General features: G+C 37.3%; 1 protein-coding gene across 5 annotated transcripts in view; it reads right to left on the reverse strand.

The window, feature by feature from the left end:
* The window catches only part of MYO6 (myosin VI), a 79,386-nt gene extending 74,350 nt beyond the window's left edge, over nucleotides 1-5,036 (reverse strand). For all 5 annotated transcript variants that reach the window (XM_070954439.1, XM_070954445.1, XM_070954430.1 and 2 more), the window contains exon 1: nucleotides 4,908-5,036. In XM_070954439.1, coding sequence (XP_070810540.1) covers nucleotides 4,908-5,024 — 117 coding nt within the window. In that variant the 5' untranslated portion in view covers nucleotides 5,025-5,036. The remainder of the gene's footprint in view (nucleotides 1-4,907) is intronic.
* Nucleotides 5,037-12,978: the final 7,942 nt, after the last annotated feature.

Below are 12,978 nucleotides of genomic sequence, written 5' to 3' on the forward strand. Positions count from 1 at the left end.
TCAGTTTCTCATGTGGTTTGTACTTTTAAATTTTTAATAATATTCTAATTTTTAATAATACTTTTAATATTTTTATAGTGATTGTTTTTATATATTTGTTGTTTTAATTTATTGTTATATGCCACCCAGAGTACCGTATTTTCCGGCGTATAAGACGACTGGGCGTATAAAACGACCCCCAAATTTTCCTGTTAAAATATAGGGTTTGGGCTATACTCGCCGTATAAGTCTACCCTTCTTCCAACGCACACCAAATAAAAATTAAAAAACATTGGCTCACCCACAATGTAAAAGCAGCTGTGCTAGACCCAAAATGGCCCCTGAAACAAGCAGGAACCTCACACAGCCACAAAAAGCCCAAAAAAACAACTTTCACACTTTACACACACAAAATTCCACGTACAGCTTTGTGAGATTTTGTGTGTTTGTATAGTTAGAGTGAAACACTACAAAAACATACTAAATCTCAGAAAGCTGCACAAATATTGTTTTATTTTATTTTATTTTTATTTTTATATGAAAGCTAAATTTAAAACTTCCTAAACTTTAAATGGCTAGGTCTAAAAAAGAACAACTAAAAAAAACCCCAATTAACTATTTTTTTTAAAGATCCCAAAGGGGAAAAAAACTTACCCAATAGAACAGGGGTCTCCAACCTTGGCAATTTTAAGACTTGTAGACTTCAACTCCCAGAATTCCTCAGCCAGCTTTGTTTTGCTAGCTGAGGAATTCTGGGAGTTGAAGTCCACAACTCCCTGCCTGCTTGATTGCAGGCAGGGAGTTGCTTGCTGATGGAATGGATTCAGGCAAGCGAAGCAAGGCAAGCAAGCTGGAGGGGGAAAACTTTTTTCCTTCTCCATGGCTCTGGCGATCCCAGCTAAGTTGCCTGATTAGCAGATCGTCAGAGCTTGGATCGTCAGAGCCATGTGAAAGGAGAAAAGTTTTTTCCTTCTCCATGGCTCTGGCGATCCCAACGGAGTTGCCTGATTAGCAGATCGTCAGGGCTTGGATCGTCAGAGCCATTTAAGGCTCATCAGAGCCTTTCGGGCTGGTCTGCCTGGTTACAGGAGAACGACACCCGGCGTATAAGACGACCCCCGACTTTTGAGAAGATTTTCATGTGTTAAAAAATCATCTTATACGCCGGAAAATACGGTAGCTTCTTGTGAGATGGGCAACCACGCAAATTTGATTAATAAATGAATGAATAAACTTTATATTGCTGTGTAATGGCTGAATATGTAATACAGAACTAAGCAAGCATTTATTTTACCCACCAAAAAGTTATACTTTGTTTTGGCTTCTCTTGGTTCAGGACACCCATCTACAATAAGCTAATATTTCTCATCTTCAGTCTAAAAGTTTGTGAAGGTCTCATTGCCACCTAGTATAAATAAATACTCCTTAAGCTTGGAATGCTCTATCCTTGGTAGGAAGAGGCAGACCATTCCAGGAACAAGATAAGATAAACTGGTCTTCCTTGCCCTTCTCAAAATCAAATAGAATGAGGACACTGAAAACAATTATGATTTGGAACTTACAGAAGCTAGTCAGAAGCTTCCATAAGAGAAAACTTCAGCGTAGATCCAAAAAACACAAAGTGTTGCGTATTAGTCAGCTTTGGATATATCCACTGACTGTTACCTTTGTGGAGTTTCCTAACTGGCCAAAATGGTCTAAGGTTTTTATTTTATTCTTCAATATTGTTAGGCATTCTTTGTTATATTATGCTCCTTAGTATTCTTGTATATATTCTTTGTGTCTTATGTTATTGGGACACTTTCTCATATTGTCTTTGAATAAACTCTTAAGCATACATATCAATGCTTTATTTTAAAGCACTTCATAAATTTACTAATTTTGAAAATCTCCAAAATCCAAAGAATTTTTCCCTAATGTCTGTCATATATTATCAGGCAAAGCTTGTTGAGAATGTCTTCCGTAATAAATTAACAGGATTAAAATACTCCAAGGCTTCCTTGGAATAAGAATGATTTTACATAGTGCTGCATTACTTCTAAGTAAACTTACTTAGAAATAAGAAGGTAACATCACCTTCTTTCTCCCCTAGATGAGATTACTTCCTTAGAGGGACACTAGACTTCCCTCAGAGAGGAAGCCTGTAGCATCACCTCTTGACCTACATACTAAAATTCCCTCTATTTCATCATGCTGAAAATTTTGAGCATTAGTTTTAAAATGTGCTTATTTTAAGCTCTTTCTTCCAAATTCAAAACAGAACACTTTCTTCTAAAGAAGCCTAGATTTGTATACTAAGTCCATGGATTTTTTTTCTACTCTATTTTTATCATGGAATACATCTCTCCTCCACAAAATTTCTCACAGAAGAGAGGGCTGAGCTCCTGATACTTGTCCCAGCTTCTGCCAACCTAGCAGTTCGAAAGCACGTAAAAAATGCAAGTAGAAAAATAGGGACCACCTTTGGTGGGAAGGTAATAGCGTTCCGTGTGCCTTTGGCGTTTAGTCATGCTGGCCACATGACCACGGAGACGTCTTTGGACAGCACTGGCTCTTCGGCTTTGAAACGGAGATAAGCACCGCTCCTTTAGAGTCGGGAACGACCAGCACATATGTGCGAGGGGAACCTTTACCTTTTTACAGGGACCAGGCTACATGTCATGATCATCTGTAGATGAAAATAGCAGTCTAATTTATAATTCCCTCAAAGTGTCTCGTTGAGTGTCTTCCTTAATTCAGATTCCACAGAGCTTTTAAGAAGTTGCATTCACAATATATCTGGAATACATCAGGTCAGGAAATGCCGGTCTAGGGCTCTTATGACAACTCAGAGCATTCAATTATTTTCATGCCATCCACAGCATTACTGAGGGCAATGGAAGGCAAAATGTGATATCACAATATGAAGAAAGAAAAAAAAACAAATGAACAAAGCATGGCTTCAGTTTTCAGTCACAATCGCACATTTATCTTCAGCTTCCCAAAGGATTCTATGCATAAATTAATGCGCTCACACAATGTGCTGGTTACAGTTGTGAGGCAGTTAGCCACAAGAATAACAATAAGTCCTTATAAACTATATCTACTGTGACAATTTAAAGTCTTGTTTGATAGAGAATCCCCCTTGATTTTGGACACTGAGTTACTTAAAATATCAAAATAAATCACAATCATGATATATGGTTGAAAACCTGTTCAGTTTTCCAATGTCTGCAACCATGCTGCATCTCAAGAACAAATCGCACAAACTAAGGGAAGCCATTATTTTTTTTAAAAAAAAAAAACCTTAATGAGCCTATTATGCTTGTGCTTATAATGTATAATATGCATTTTCAAGCCTATTTCTGTCACAATAATGATACTTTAGCAGAATGAATTGCACCTAGAGTTGATTGTATTATTTTTTTATTTTCTATTGAAAAGGATTCTGATGGTTTTGTTTTGTCTGCTCATTTGATGTTTTGTTTCTTGAACAAATTGTTTTTACTGTTGCACAAATGCTTCAAAACATACAAAAAAGAAACCCAGTCAGTGGAATATCAGCCCCTTAGACAATCATTTAATGGGCAACATTCAGTGCTAAGCAGATGCTTTTGTTTGCATAACAAAACTTCTGTTATCTCTTCTGTACACCTTCAACTTGTAGGAATAAATGTTTTGATTTTTTTTTTTTAAAGAGAGACTAATAGCCCATTCAAACTGAACATTTTTTAAAACCAACAGTAGGAATTGAAAACCACATTAAATGCAGGGTTGATGGGAATCCTGTATTTTTATCTCAAAGGTTCTTTTTCGAAAAGCAACTGGACTGTTTTTTCTTTGAGGAAAATGTTTCGCTTCTCATCCAAGAAGCTTCATCAGTTCTGGAATAACTGAGAATTTCCACACACATTTAGCCTGTGTTCTTAAATTTTCAAAAAAAAAAAAAATGGATGTGCATCCTGTATATTTTCAGTAAAACATTTATTCTTCTCTTTTCCTTGGGTTGAGAAGATGAGATTGACGTTAACACTTAGAAGCTTTTTTTTTTCTCAGAAGGAAAAAATATTGAGGCATGCTCTATTGTAAGATTTCAAAGAAAAATAACAAGCCCTCAAACATGCTATATTGTGATAATTATTTTGTCCTTTGTTCACTTTAAATGTCTTGGGTGCAGATCTCAATCTACATTTATATGTTGCATTATTACTGAGGGACTTCTATTTATATCTGTGGTATTAGAAGTAAGATTTTTTTTTTCTTCCGTTCAGTCTTGGAGACTCTCTGGACAAGTCTCTGCAATTTTCTAGGCAAGGTTTTTCAGCAGTAGTTTCCCATTGCCTCCTTCCTAGGGCTGAGAGAAAGTGATTGATCCAAGGTCACCCTTGCTGGCTTTGTACCCAAAGTGGAACTAGAACTCACAATCTCCCAGTTTCTAACCTGATAGTTTAACCACTACACCAAACTGGCTCTATAAAATGTTTAACCGCTATTAAACACAAGAGGCTTATTATAGCCTTGAAGAAATTTGTGCAAGGGTACAAAGAAGAATTAATGCATTTGTCTATAGACAAGGGATGGTTATGGGATGAAGAAATATTTGTTCATAACTTTATAGAGGCTGAAGGCTCTTCAGCCTAAATTTGTTTGTACTTATAAAGGTTGGAAGTGACCTGTGTGTGTGCGTGTGCGTGTGTGTATGTGTGTGTGATATTCTCACTTTTTTCTTGCACTTTTTATTCTTTCCTCCTCTTTAAGTTTAGTTTGTATTAGTTTCTATTGTTATAGTTAAAACTGTAACAAAAAATATTTTTTAAAAAGCAATTAAAAGTTCCAAGCACTCTGAATATCCAAGCACTTTAAAATATTAGCCTCCCATTCACTGCAAACATCTTCTCTTTCACTAAAACAATTTCTACAAGAACGAATTGCCTTTTGAAGAAACCTACCTTGCCTTTTTGATTTACAGGTTCAATAGTTAAACCGTCAGGTCCGATATCCACAATGCTCCCCATCTGAAACCCATCAGTTGAGTGTGGAGCCCAAACAGGCTTCCCGTCCTCCATCTTGAGGAACTATTTCCTACAAAGAAAAGAAATGTTTGTAACTGAAAAACAATATATATATATATATAAGGTTAGCTTGGCAGACACAGTGAAAATATCTCACGGGGGAAAATTGAAAGCTAAGCGTTTTGAGGAGCATTCATTGCCTCTTGTCCACTGAAATTTCATCCCAATTCTCTCCCAACCTCATAACTGATGAGTAGTTATATTAACAAATGCAACTATTTCTATCTAGAAACAAGTGCAGTGCCCTAAAATGAGAAATAAGGCAACACCCAATGGAATGAATGGTGGCTCTTACAGAAACATTACTCAACAGAGAACCAGGCAGTGCCAACACCATATTTGCTAAGAAAGGTGAAAATATAAAACAGGTCACCAGTATATCTAACCAAACTTCGTAGAGGGAATTCCAAAATGTATTAAAAAGAGTTGAATAAAGCAAGATGCACTCATTTAAAAAAAAAAAACCCACACACCCCAGTCCATATTCAATAAACCACTGACATATTATTGAGCTGAAATTCATCAGTAATCTTCCATTAACGGATAATGAATTGCAGGTCCAAGGAGGAAGCCAAGATTCCTTTATGCTGAGATAAAACTAAATGATAAACGTGTGCTAGAGAAAGATTCTCTCTCCCGCCAAAAGAGTAATGTTCTGCATAATATATTTTTCACTATAAATAACTACTGTATTTATTATACCCCACTACAGTCCCAAAGGGCTCCCAAAAATTAACAGATATAGAATGCCCAATTACAATTAAAATGTCCATTCAAGTTAAAGTAAAAACATAAAATACAGAAATATATATCCACAAACCCCAAGAAGGACCAATCAATAAACCTTTGCCAAAGTGACATCACAACCCGAAGGCCCTCTGGAAGAGCTCCATTTTGAGCTGCTTCCAGAAAACATAATGGGAGACAACCTTATTTCTATTGGGAGACATCTCTGAAACATAGGTTCCCTCACCATCCTAAAGTGGGGGAACCACTTGGCTATCTCAGCTGGACTGAATTGGTCCAATTGTCTCTAATGGAGAAGTGTGTCCTCCAGACTGCTTGGCATCAAGCTATAAAAGGGCTTTATAGCAGCAGTGCCCCCCCCCCCAACCTTTTGGGAACCAGGGACCAGTTCCATGGAGAGAGGTTTTTCCACAGACCTGAGGAGGCGTGGTTTTGTGTGCTGCCTGCATCCTGCAGATGGGGCTTTACTTGTTTGCATGGGCTGGTTTCTGGTATGCCACAGACTGATGCCAGTCCATGGACCTGGGGCTGGGGACCTCTACTTTATAGGCCAGTACCAGTTCTTTAAGGTGCATCTGGAAGCCTACCGGTAATGCAGTGCCCTTAACACAGATGCCATGTGCTCTCATTGGCAAATGCTAGCTAAAGAGGGGCCACTGCACTCTGAACTGCAGCTTCACATAGGGTGTATTGCAATAATCTAAACCGGTGATGAGAAAAGCTGTAGCAAGATCGGCATGTCTCAAGCTGGGCTATAATTGACATAGCAGCCACTACCTCTACCTGCTATTTCACTAGTAGCCAGGAGGACCCAAGTCATGGACATATTCCTTCATGGGGAATGCTGCCCCATCAAAATACTCTCAATGGACAAACAGGTCGCCTCTGATTTAATTGTTTTTTAATAGAAGAGAATATTTGTAGCCCAGGGTTGAATGGTGGAGTTCTTGGTGTTCTCTGAGCTTGATTATTTTCAAATCTGCTAATCCGGGAGATCCTTGTTACTTCTAGCTTTGGACAGTCAAAAAAAGAGAACCCCAATACATAAAGACCAAATTAAAACAAGTTTAGAGAATTCAGGTCTAAAAGTGAGATTCCCAATCATGCATATTTCTTTCAGCACAAGTGAAGGAAAACACAAGCACTCCAAATCTAATGCGAGTGCTTCCCAAACACAGAACTATTATTTATTTATCATATTTCCAACCCACTCACTTTTGATAAAATTAGCCTGAAGTGATTAATTTGTTAGAATAAAAGATGAAGCAAGGGCATAAACCTAGTGTTTTATTTAAACATTATTCTAGAAATGTTAAATTATGCATTGCATTATATTCTGTCATACACAGTATACTGGAGATCAGTATTACAGTTCTTAATATTACAAACCTTCTTACTGAGCTTAAGTAGAAGGGGGAAATTGCTAAAATTGGGATTCTGCTCAAGAGTTGTTCAATCTCTGTACCTAACTTTAACTATTTATTCTTTTTATTTAGCTAACATAAAAGAAGGGAAAAGAAACATAATCAGAAATGCTTGGCACCAGTCCAATCTTCAGTCACTAAGCTTCAGCAAAAAACAAATAATTCCACATTGTCAGACATTTTATTTCAGCAATTTGACCAGCGCCCCTAAAACAAGTCCAAGTAGGCTAAAGCAGGGGTCCCTAACCCCAGCCTGCAGCCCACTACTAGGCTGTAGCCCATTCGGAAATGGACCATAGAAGTGGCGGGCAAGTGTATGTGCGCAGTTCCATTTGCATAAGCAGTGGGCAAGTGCGGTAACACATGCAGCTCCATGTGGCCTGCCACTGACATGGAACCATCCCCACTCCCCCACCTCTCTGCAAAGCTGAAAAGGTTGGGTACCATTGGGCTAAAGGGAACTCAGTCTGTGGGTGTACAAAGTGAAATTGAGTCCTTACCAATTAACCAGTACTAAACCAGCTACTTCATAGGGATTTGGCACATCAGAAAAACATTCTTGTAAAAAATTGTTACATTATTTCTCAAAAGACAAAAAATGGACAGAGAAAAAGGGAAGGGAAACAGGTAGAGCCATGTGTACAAGACAATGGCTCTCTATGGAATATGTACACAATAAGCAGATTTATTACTGTCAACTAGGCAACTCTTGCTGCCTTCATTTCACCATTATATGGAGCTCAGTGGAGCACTAAGGATTATGCTAGCCTTCCATTCTCTTAATAGCACCTTTTCCCACAGTCTAATTCTCTGGTTCAGTGAATTCTCAACACACTGTTATCTATGGAACTTTTTGCCTTAAAGTTCTTTCAAGCTCTCTAAGTTTTAGAGTTATGATCAGTACAACTACAGCTACAAGTGATATATAGTTCTGTAAAGAGAACAAAAGACAGTATTGTAAAAATCAAAATGCAATTCCATAGTCCTTTGCGTCTTTTTCTGAACCCTGGCTATTTATTTTTTCATAATTGATGAATATCTCATTCCATTCTGTCAACATGTTTAAGTTAAAAGGTTGTCTTTTGTTTTTCTGGCAGGCTCTGATTCTTTCTGAGTTGAATGGATCCCAAACGGAGTTTTATTGTTGGTGAACTTTACTAAAAAAAAACAAAAAAAAAACAGCAACAGTTGTAGGAATGCCACGGGTACAAAATGCTGATTTTCCACATTGCACAGCTGAGATAGTCTTGCAACTTAACAAAAATACAAAGTAAGTCTGCCTGAGAGCAACATTGTACTGATCTAATGCTGTACATATATTCATTCTATTTAATTCACATTTTCTAAACTGAATGGAGTCACTCTTCTTAACTAGTGGTTTGTTGGTAAAATAGTTTATGATACGCCTCATTGAAAAGACATAAAGCTAAAGTAGTCTTGGTTTGTAACAAACTAATGGCCATATTTATATATCAGGAAAGGAGGCCATATATATCAAATTCCAAAACCCGAAAACCAGAAGCAGAAACAGGCAAGAATTTAAGTCTCACATTATCCAATTCCTGATTTTCTCATTATATGCAAACCAGGCATTATGAACTAAATTGCAAGCTAGCCAAGAACTGCTATTGGTTTGTTAAACCAATTAGAGTTTGTTCTCATATGATTGTAAACACAAATCTGCTAAAATGAAACTTAACTCTACTATACTCATTTTCCATGGCTAAGAAACCCCCCTCAAAAGCCTCCCAGCTTTTCAAAATACTTCAGAAACATAACCTTAAGATTAGATGGAAATGATAAATTTCCATAAGAAGTCACATAAGCTTGCAAGATTCCGTTCATTGTATTTTTGCAAGTATTCTAATTTTAATGTAATTAATGGATGCAGCCACCACCCAAAGAAGCATTGCTTCTCTTTGTCAGCTACGTCTTTTTTTATTTTTTATTTTTGTTCCTTATATATCTGGAGAAATGAAGAATTATAGCCATTTTAAATAGCAAATTAACATAATGAGTTCCTCCAGTGCAGGAAATGACTTTTCTTTCAAAAGACTGAGACAAGCAACTCCTTTCTCTTGCGTGTAAGCAGACACTCACAGAGCTGAAAGTCAAGCCGAGCCCTTCCTTGCTGAATGGGGAAAATTAGATGATCCAAGTTGTTCCCACAAACCTGTGCCTATCAGCCTTTGGGTCTCTGTCGCAAGGATGGGAAAGCAAATATGATCTCATAACTTCCTGAGGAAAGACATCCTGTCAACCAGCAAGGGAATTCTCCTAGAAAGCCAAAATCCCTCCTTGGGAGACAGAGCATCGGCTAAAGTGCAAGACGTCCCACACTCACTATCCTGACGGGCCTGAGAAAGATGATGATAAAGAAACTTGGAGAGACACTGCCAGTCAGAGAAGACAACCTTAAATTAGATTTATTTATTTATTAGATTTTTGTTATCCCATTTTTCACTTTTTACCAGCATGGGTAAGAGTTCTGCTATCTAAGCTTTTCACTGCAGGCATCCATTTGACTTAGACCAGCCTTGTTTCTGCACTGACACTGCAGTGAAATGCATTCCTGCTATTATGACCCACTGAGGTGAGGTTAAAAAAAAAAAAAAAAGAGGTAGGGATCTGATCTTCTGTACATAAGTATGATTCTAAGTCTTGGAGATCCAATGTATGCAATTAATATTAGGAATAAAGCTATCATAGTATGGGGCAAAAATTATTGCACTAGTAAATAAATATGTCAACAAGACACAGTTGCCTTCTGTGATCTTTGAAGAACACATCCAAATATACATCAATTCAGAATGGCAGGGAGAGAGAGAGTCAAGAAACTAATCCCCGAACACTGACATTTATTTAGTCTCTGATTGCTGCATACTCCAATAGGCAAATCTTGTGTTGAAATTGGCTTTTATCTTGTCTGCCAAGTGTTTATACCAGCCAAGTCATCCCTGAAAGTCAACAGCCAATTCCAGAATAAGGCATTGAGTTTCTGGGGAGCTTTCACTTACAAACACACTAGACTTAAGCATGACATTTAGTTCTATGTATATTGGGGCTCAACCTGGACATTGGGAAGAAGCCTATTCCCCAAACTGAGACAGAACAGATGATGAAACAGAATCAGAGTTTACACTTGTTTGCTGGATCAGATAAGCTTGCTACATTGACTAATTACAGAAAACAGCTTTTGAAACATATCTTCTACTCTGTTATCATGGAAAACAAGGCATAGGCTATAGAAAATCTAATTATTTAATAGATGGCAACAGCCCAATAGAATTTTAAAAAATCAGTGAACTTACACAGTAATTAAAGAAAGATAACATGAAAACATATAAACAGCAGTGTGTAATGCACAGCAAAAGCCAATATGATGTGGTTATATCAAATTTATCAGGGAATAAAGAATGCTGGGAAGGGTATCCAAGATTGATGGGGGAGCCAGGCATATGGCAATCAACAAATGCGAAAGAGGTTAGATGGAAAAGCAAAAACATGTATTTACTTGGTTGTAGAGCAAATCCAGTGACTTCTAATGGCCATAGCAATGTTTAAGAATCTTGCAACCTTCTCAGATGTATAAGTATGATGCCATTTCAACAGCTGATATATCACAGCTGATTGTGATAGGTTGGAAAGCTTACTGTTAAGTGGTTCAATGAGATCAAAGCTGTAGGTGTGATATAGGGTAGTCTAATAATACATGTGCTTCTTGAATGCTCCCTCGGCATTCCTATAGCAAGTTCTATTAGTGTAGGAAGAAATATCCTTCTGGGTTCTGCTCCAAGTGGGGAAAAAGACACTGGAAACATGGAGACTGCTTGGAAAGATGGTTTAATGGTGGACAGGATCACATGGCTTGAGTTCCTGAACAGAAAAGGGCAGATACAGTAAATCCTCGGGTTTTTATGCTCTCTCTGGCTTTACATTTCCTGGGCCCCCGAAAGAGTATCCTTATTGGTTGTCAGACTCCCAGGGGGTGGGGGTCTTAGCTAGCCTTGCTGGTTGATGGTCACATGTGCTTCCCAGGTCACATGCTTTCCAGGTCACGTGAGTTTCGGTTGCTAGATGGGGCCCATTGTGTTAGTTTCTGTTGCTATTGTGTTGCAAATGTCCTTTGACAAAGGATTGGGTTTCTGCCTCTGGCCCATTGACAAAGGGTGGGGGGCAGGAAGGTGGGAGCTGCTTTGTCTGTAAAATATGCTTCTCCATTTCTCATCCAGGGAAATATAATATTCTGCCTTTTTAATATTTCCCAAAATATTTCATTCTTCTAGGAAAGGGGTGGGTGCTAACCTCCTACAATTATTGAAGGAAAATCATAAAAATGAAGGAAAAGTTGTGATATGTCAAAAAGAATTTGTTCAGAAATCCAAAATGTATTCTATGCACTCTATGGATCTATCTTCAAATCGCAAGAATCAGTATTTCTATTCAATTTTGATTAATCCAGAATATCTTGTTCTTATATTTGTTCATCTCCTTTATGATTATTCTCCTAAAATGAACCTTGAATATTCTTTCCATGCTACTTTATAAAATTCATGAGACTTTTTTTTAAAAAGGGATAGTATGTAAATAATTAATGTCTACATGCAGGATGAGTTGGCCCAATCCAGAATGCATTATGCATAGAACAACAAAAAGTTTTAAATATAAACTGTTCTTAGTTATTTATCAGCAGCCCTCCTTCACCAAATAAACAAAAATATGTTGCTTGTTTGTTGGTTTATCCATCCATCCATTTAATTCCCATTACATCTATATGATTCTGGGCAATCCACAATAATTAAAACACCCAAACCAATAAGAAAACTGTTTTAAAAAACACATTAAATGTTACAATTATTACGTGCCATCAAGTCATTGACTCTTAGCATATTAAAACCATTAAAACCACTACAATTGGCAGCAAAGATCAAAGTTTTATTCCAAAACTATTAAATACAGAAATGTCTGCTTAGAAATATCAATCTGATTTTATCTAATGCCAAAACCTAAAGTGATTCAATCCTTTCTTCTTAAAAGTGAATGTTGCATAAACCAATGTATTAAAACAGAGGTGCTTGCTTTACTGTACAAAAATAAAAAAACTATATACACAAGCTCTTGCAATTTGAGTATCTCAGAAAGAACTATCGATCCAGTTCTCTGCCAGCCTGGCCACTGAAATTTTGGAAGCTGAAGTCCATTTCAAAGGATCTGGGTTGGAAAATGTGGGACTGCACAATATGAATTTAAATTTAGTTTATGCTAACGTGGAAGCCTTTGCTACATTCCAAAAAGTTCATAACACCCTATTATCCTGGTCATGTACATAAAACAAACCCTTTCAAACAACATCTGCATTCAGTCAGACTTGGCAGCTAGCCACAACTCTTTTTTTTTATGTTAAAGTCTACATATCTGATATACGCTGCATCTTCTTATAAATATTTTTGAAAAACCATCTTTATTCTGGGCTCCAGGCATTGTGAACCACAACAGCTGCAAGGCTGCTACTGAAGTCAGAAAGTCTTCTATTATTCAAAACACGAGTTTCTTTATTTTGCAAAACAAAGACAGAGAAAAGGTCACAGCCTTGTGAATAATCATAGTTTAATAAAATACTGAAAAGTACACTGGCCCTTGGGGAAAAAAATTAACTTTCACCAGCCTCTTGTTTATTTTTGACATTCTTGGAGAACAATATTCATTGGAGTCAATCACTATAACCAAAGGGATGTTGTACTAAGCTATGTACTGTCAGATGTTTAAATAGGTTGCAC

The sequence above is a fragment of the Pituophis catenifer genome, unplaced genomic scaffold, assembly GCF_029215685.1.
Source record: "Pituophis catenifer annectens isolate HBS135680 unplaced genomic scaffold, rPitCat1.0.hap2 SCAF_1, whole genome shotgun sequence".
NCBI lineage: Eukaryota > Metazoa > Chordata > Lepidosauria > Squamata > Colubridae > Pituophis > Pituophis catenifer.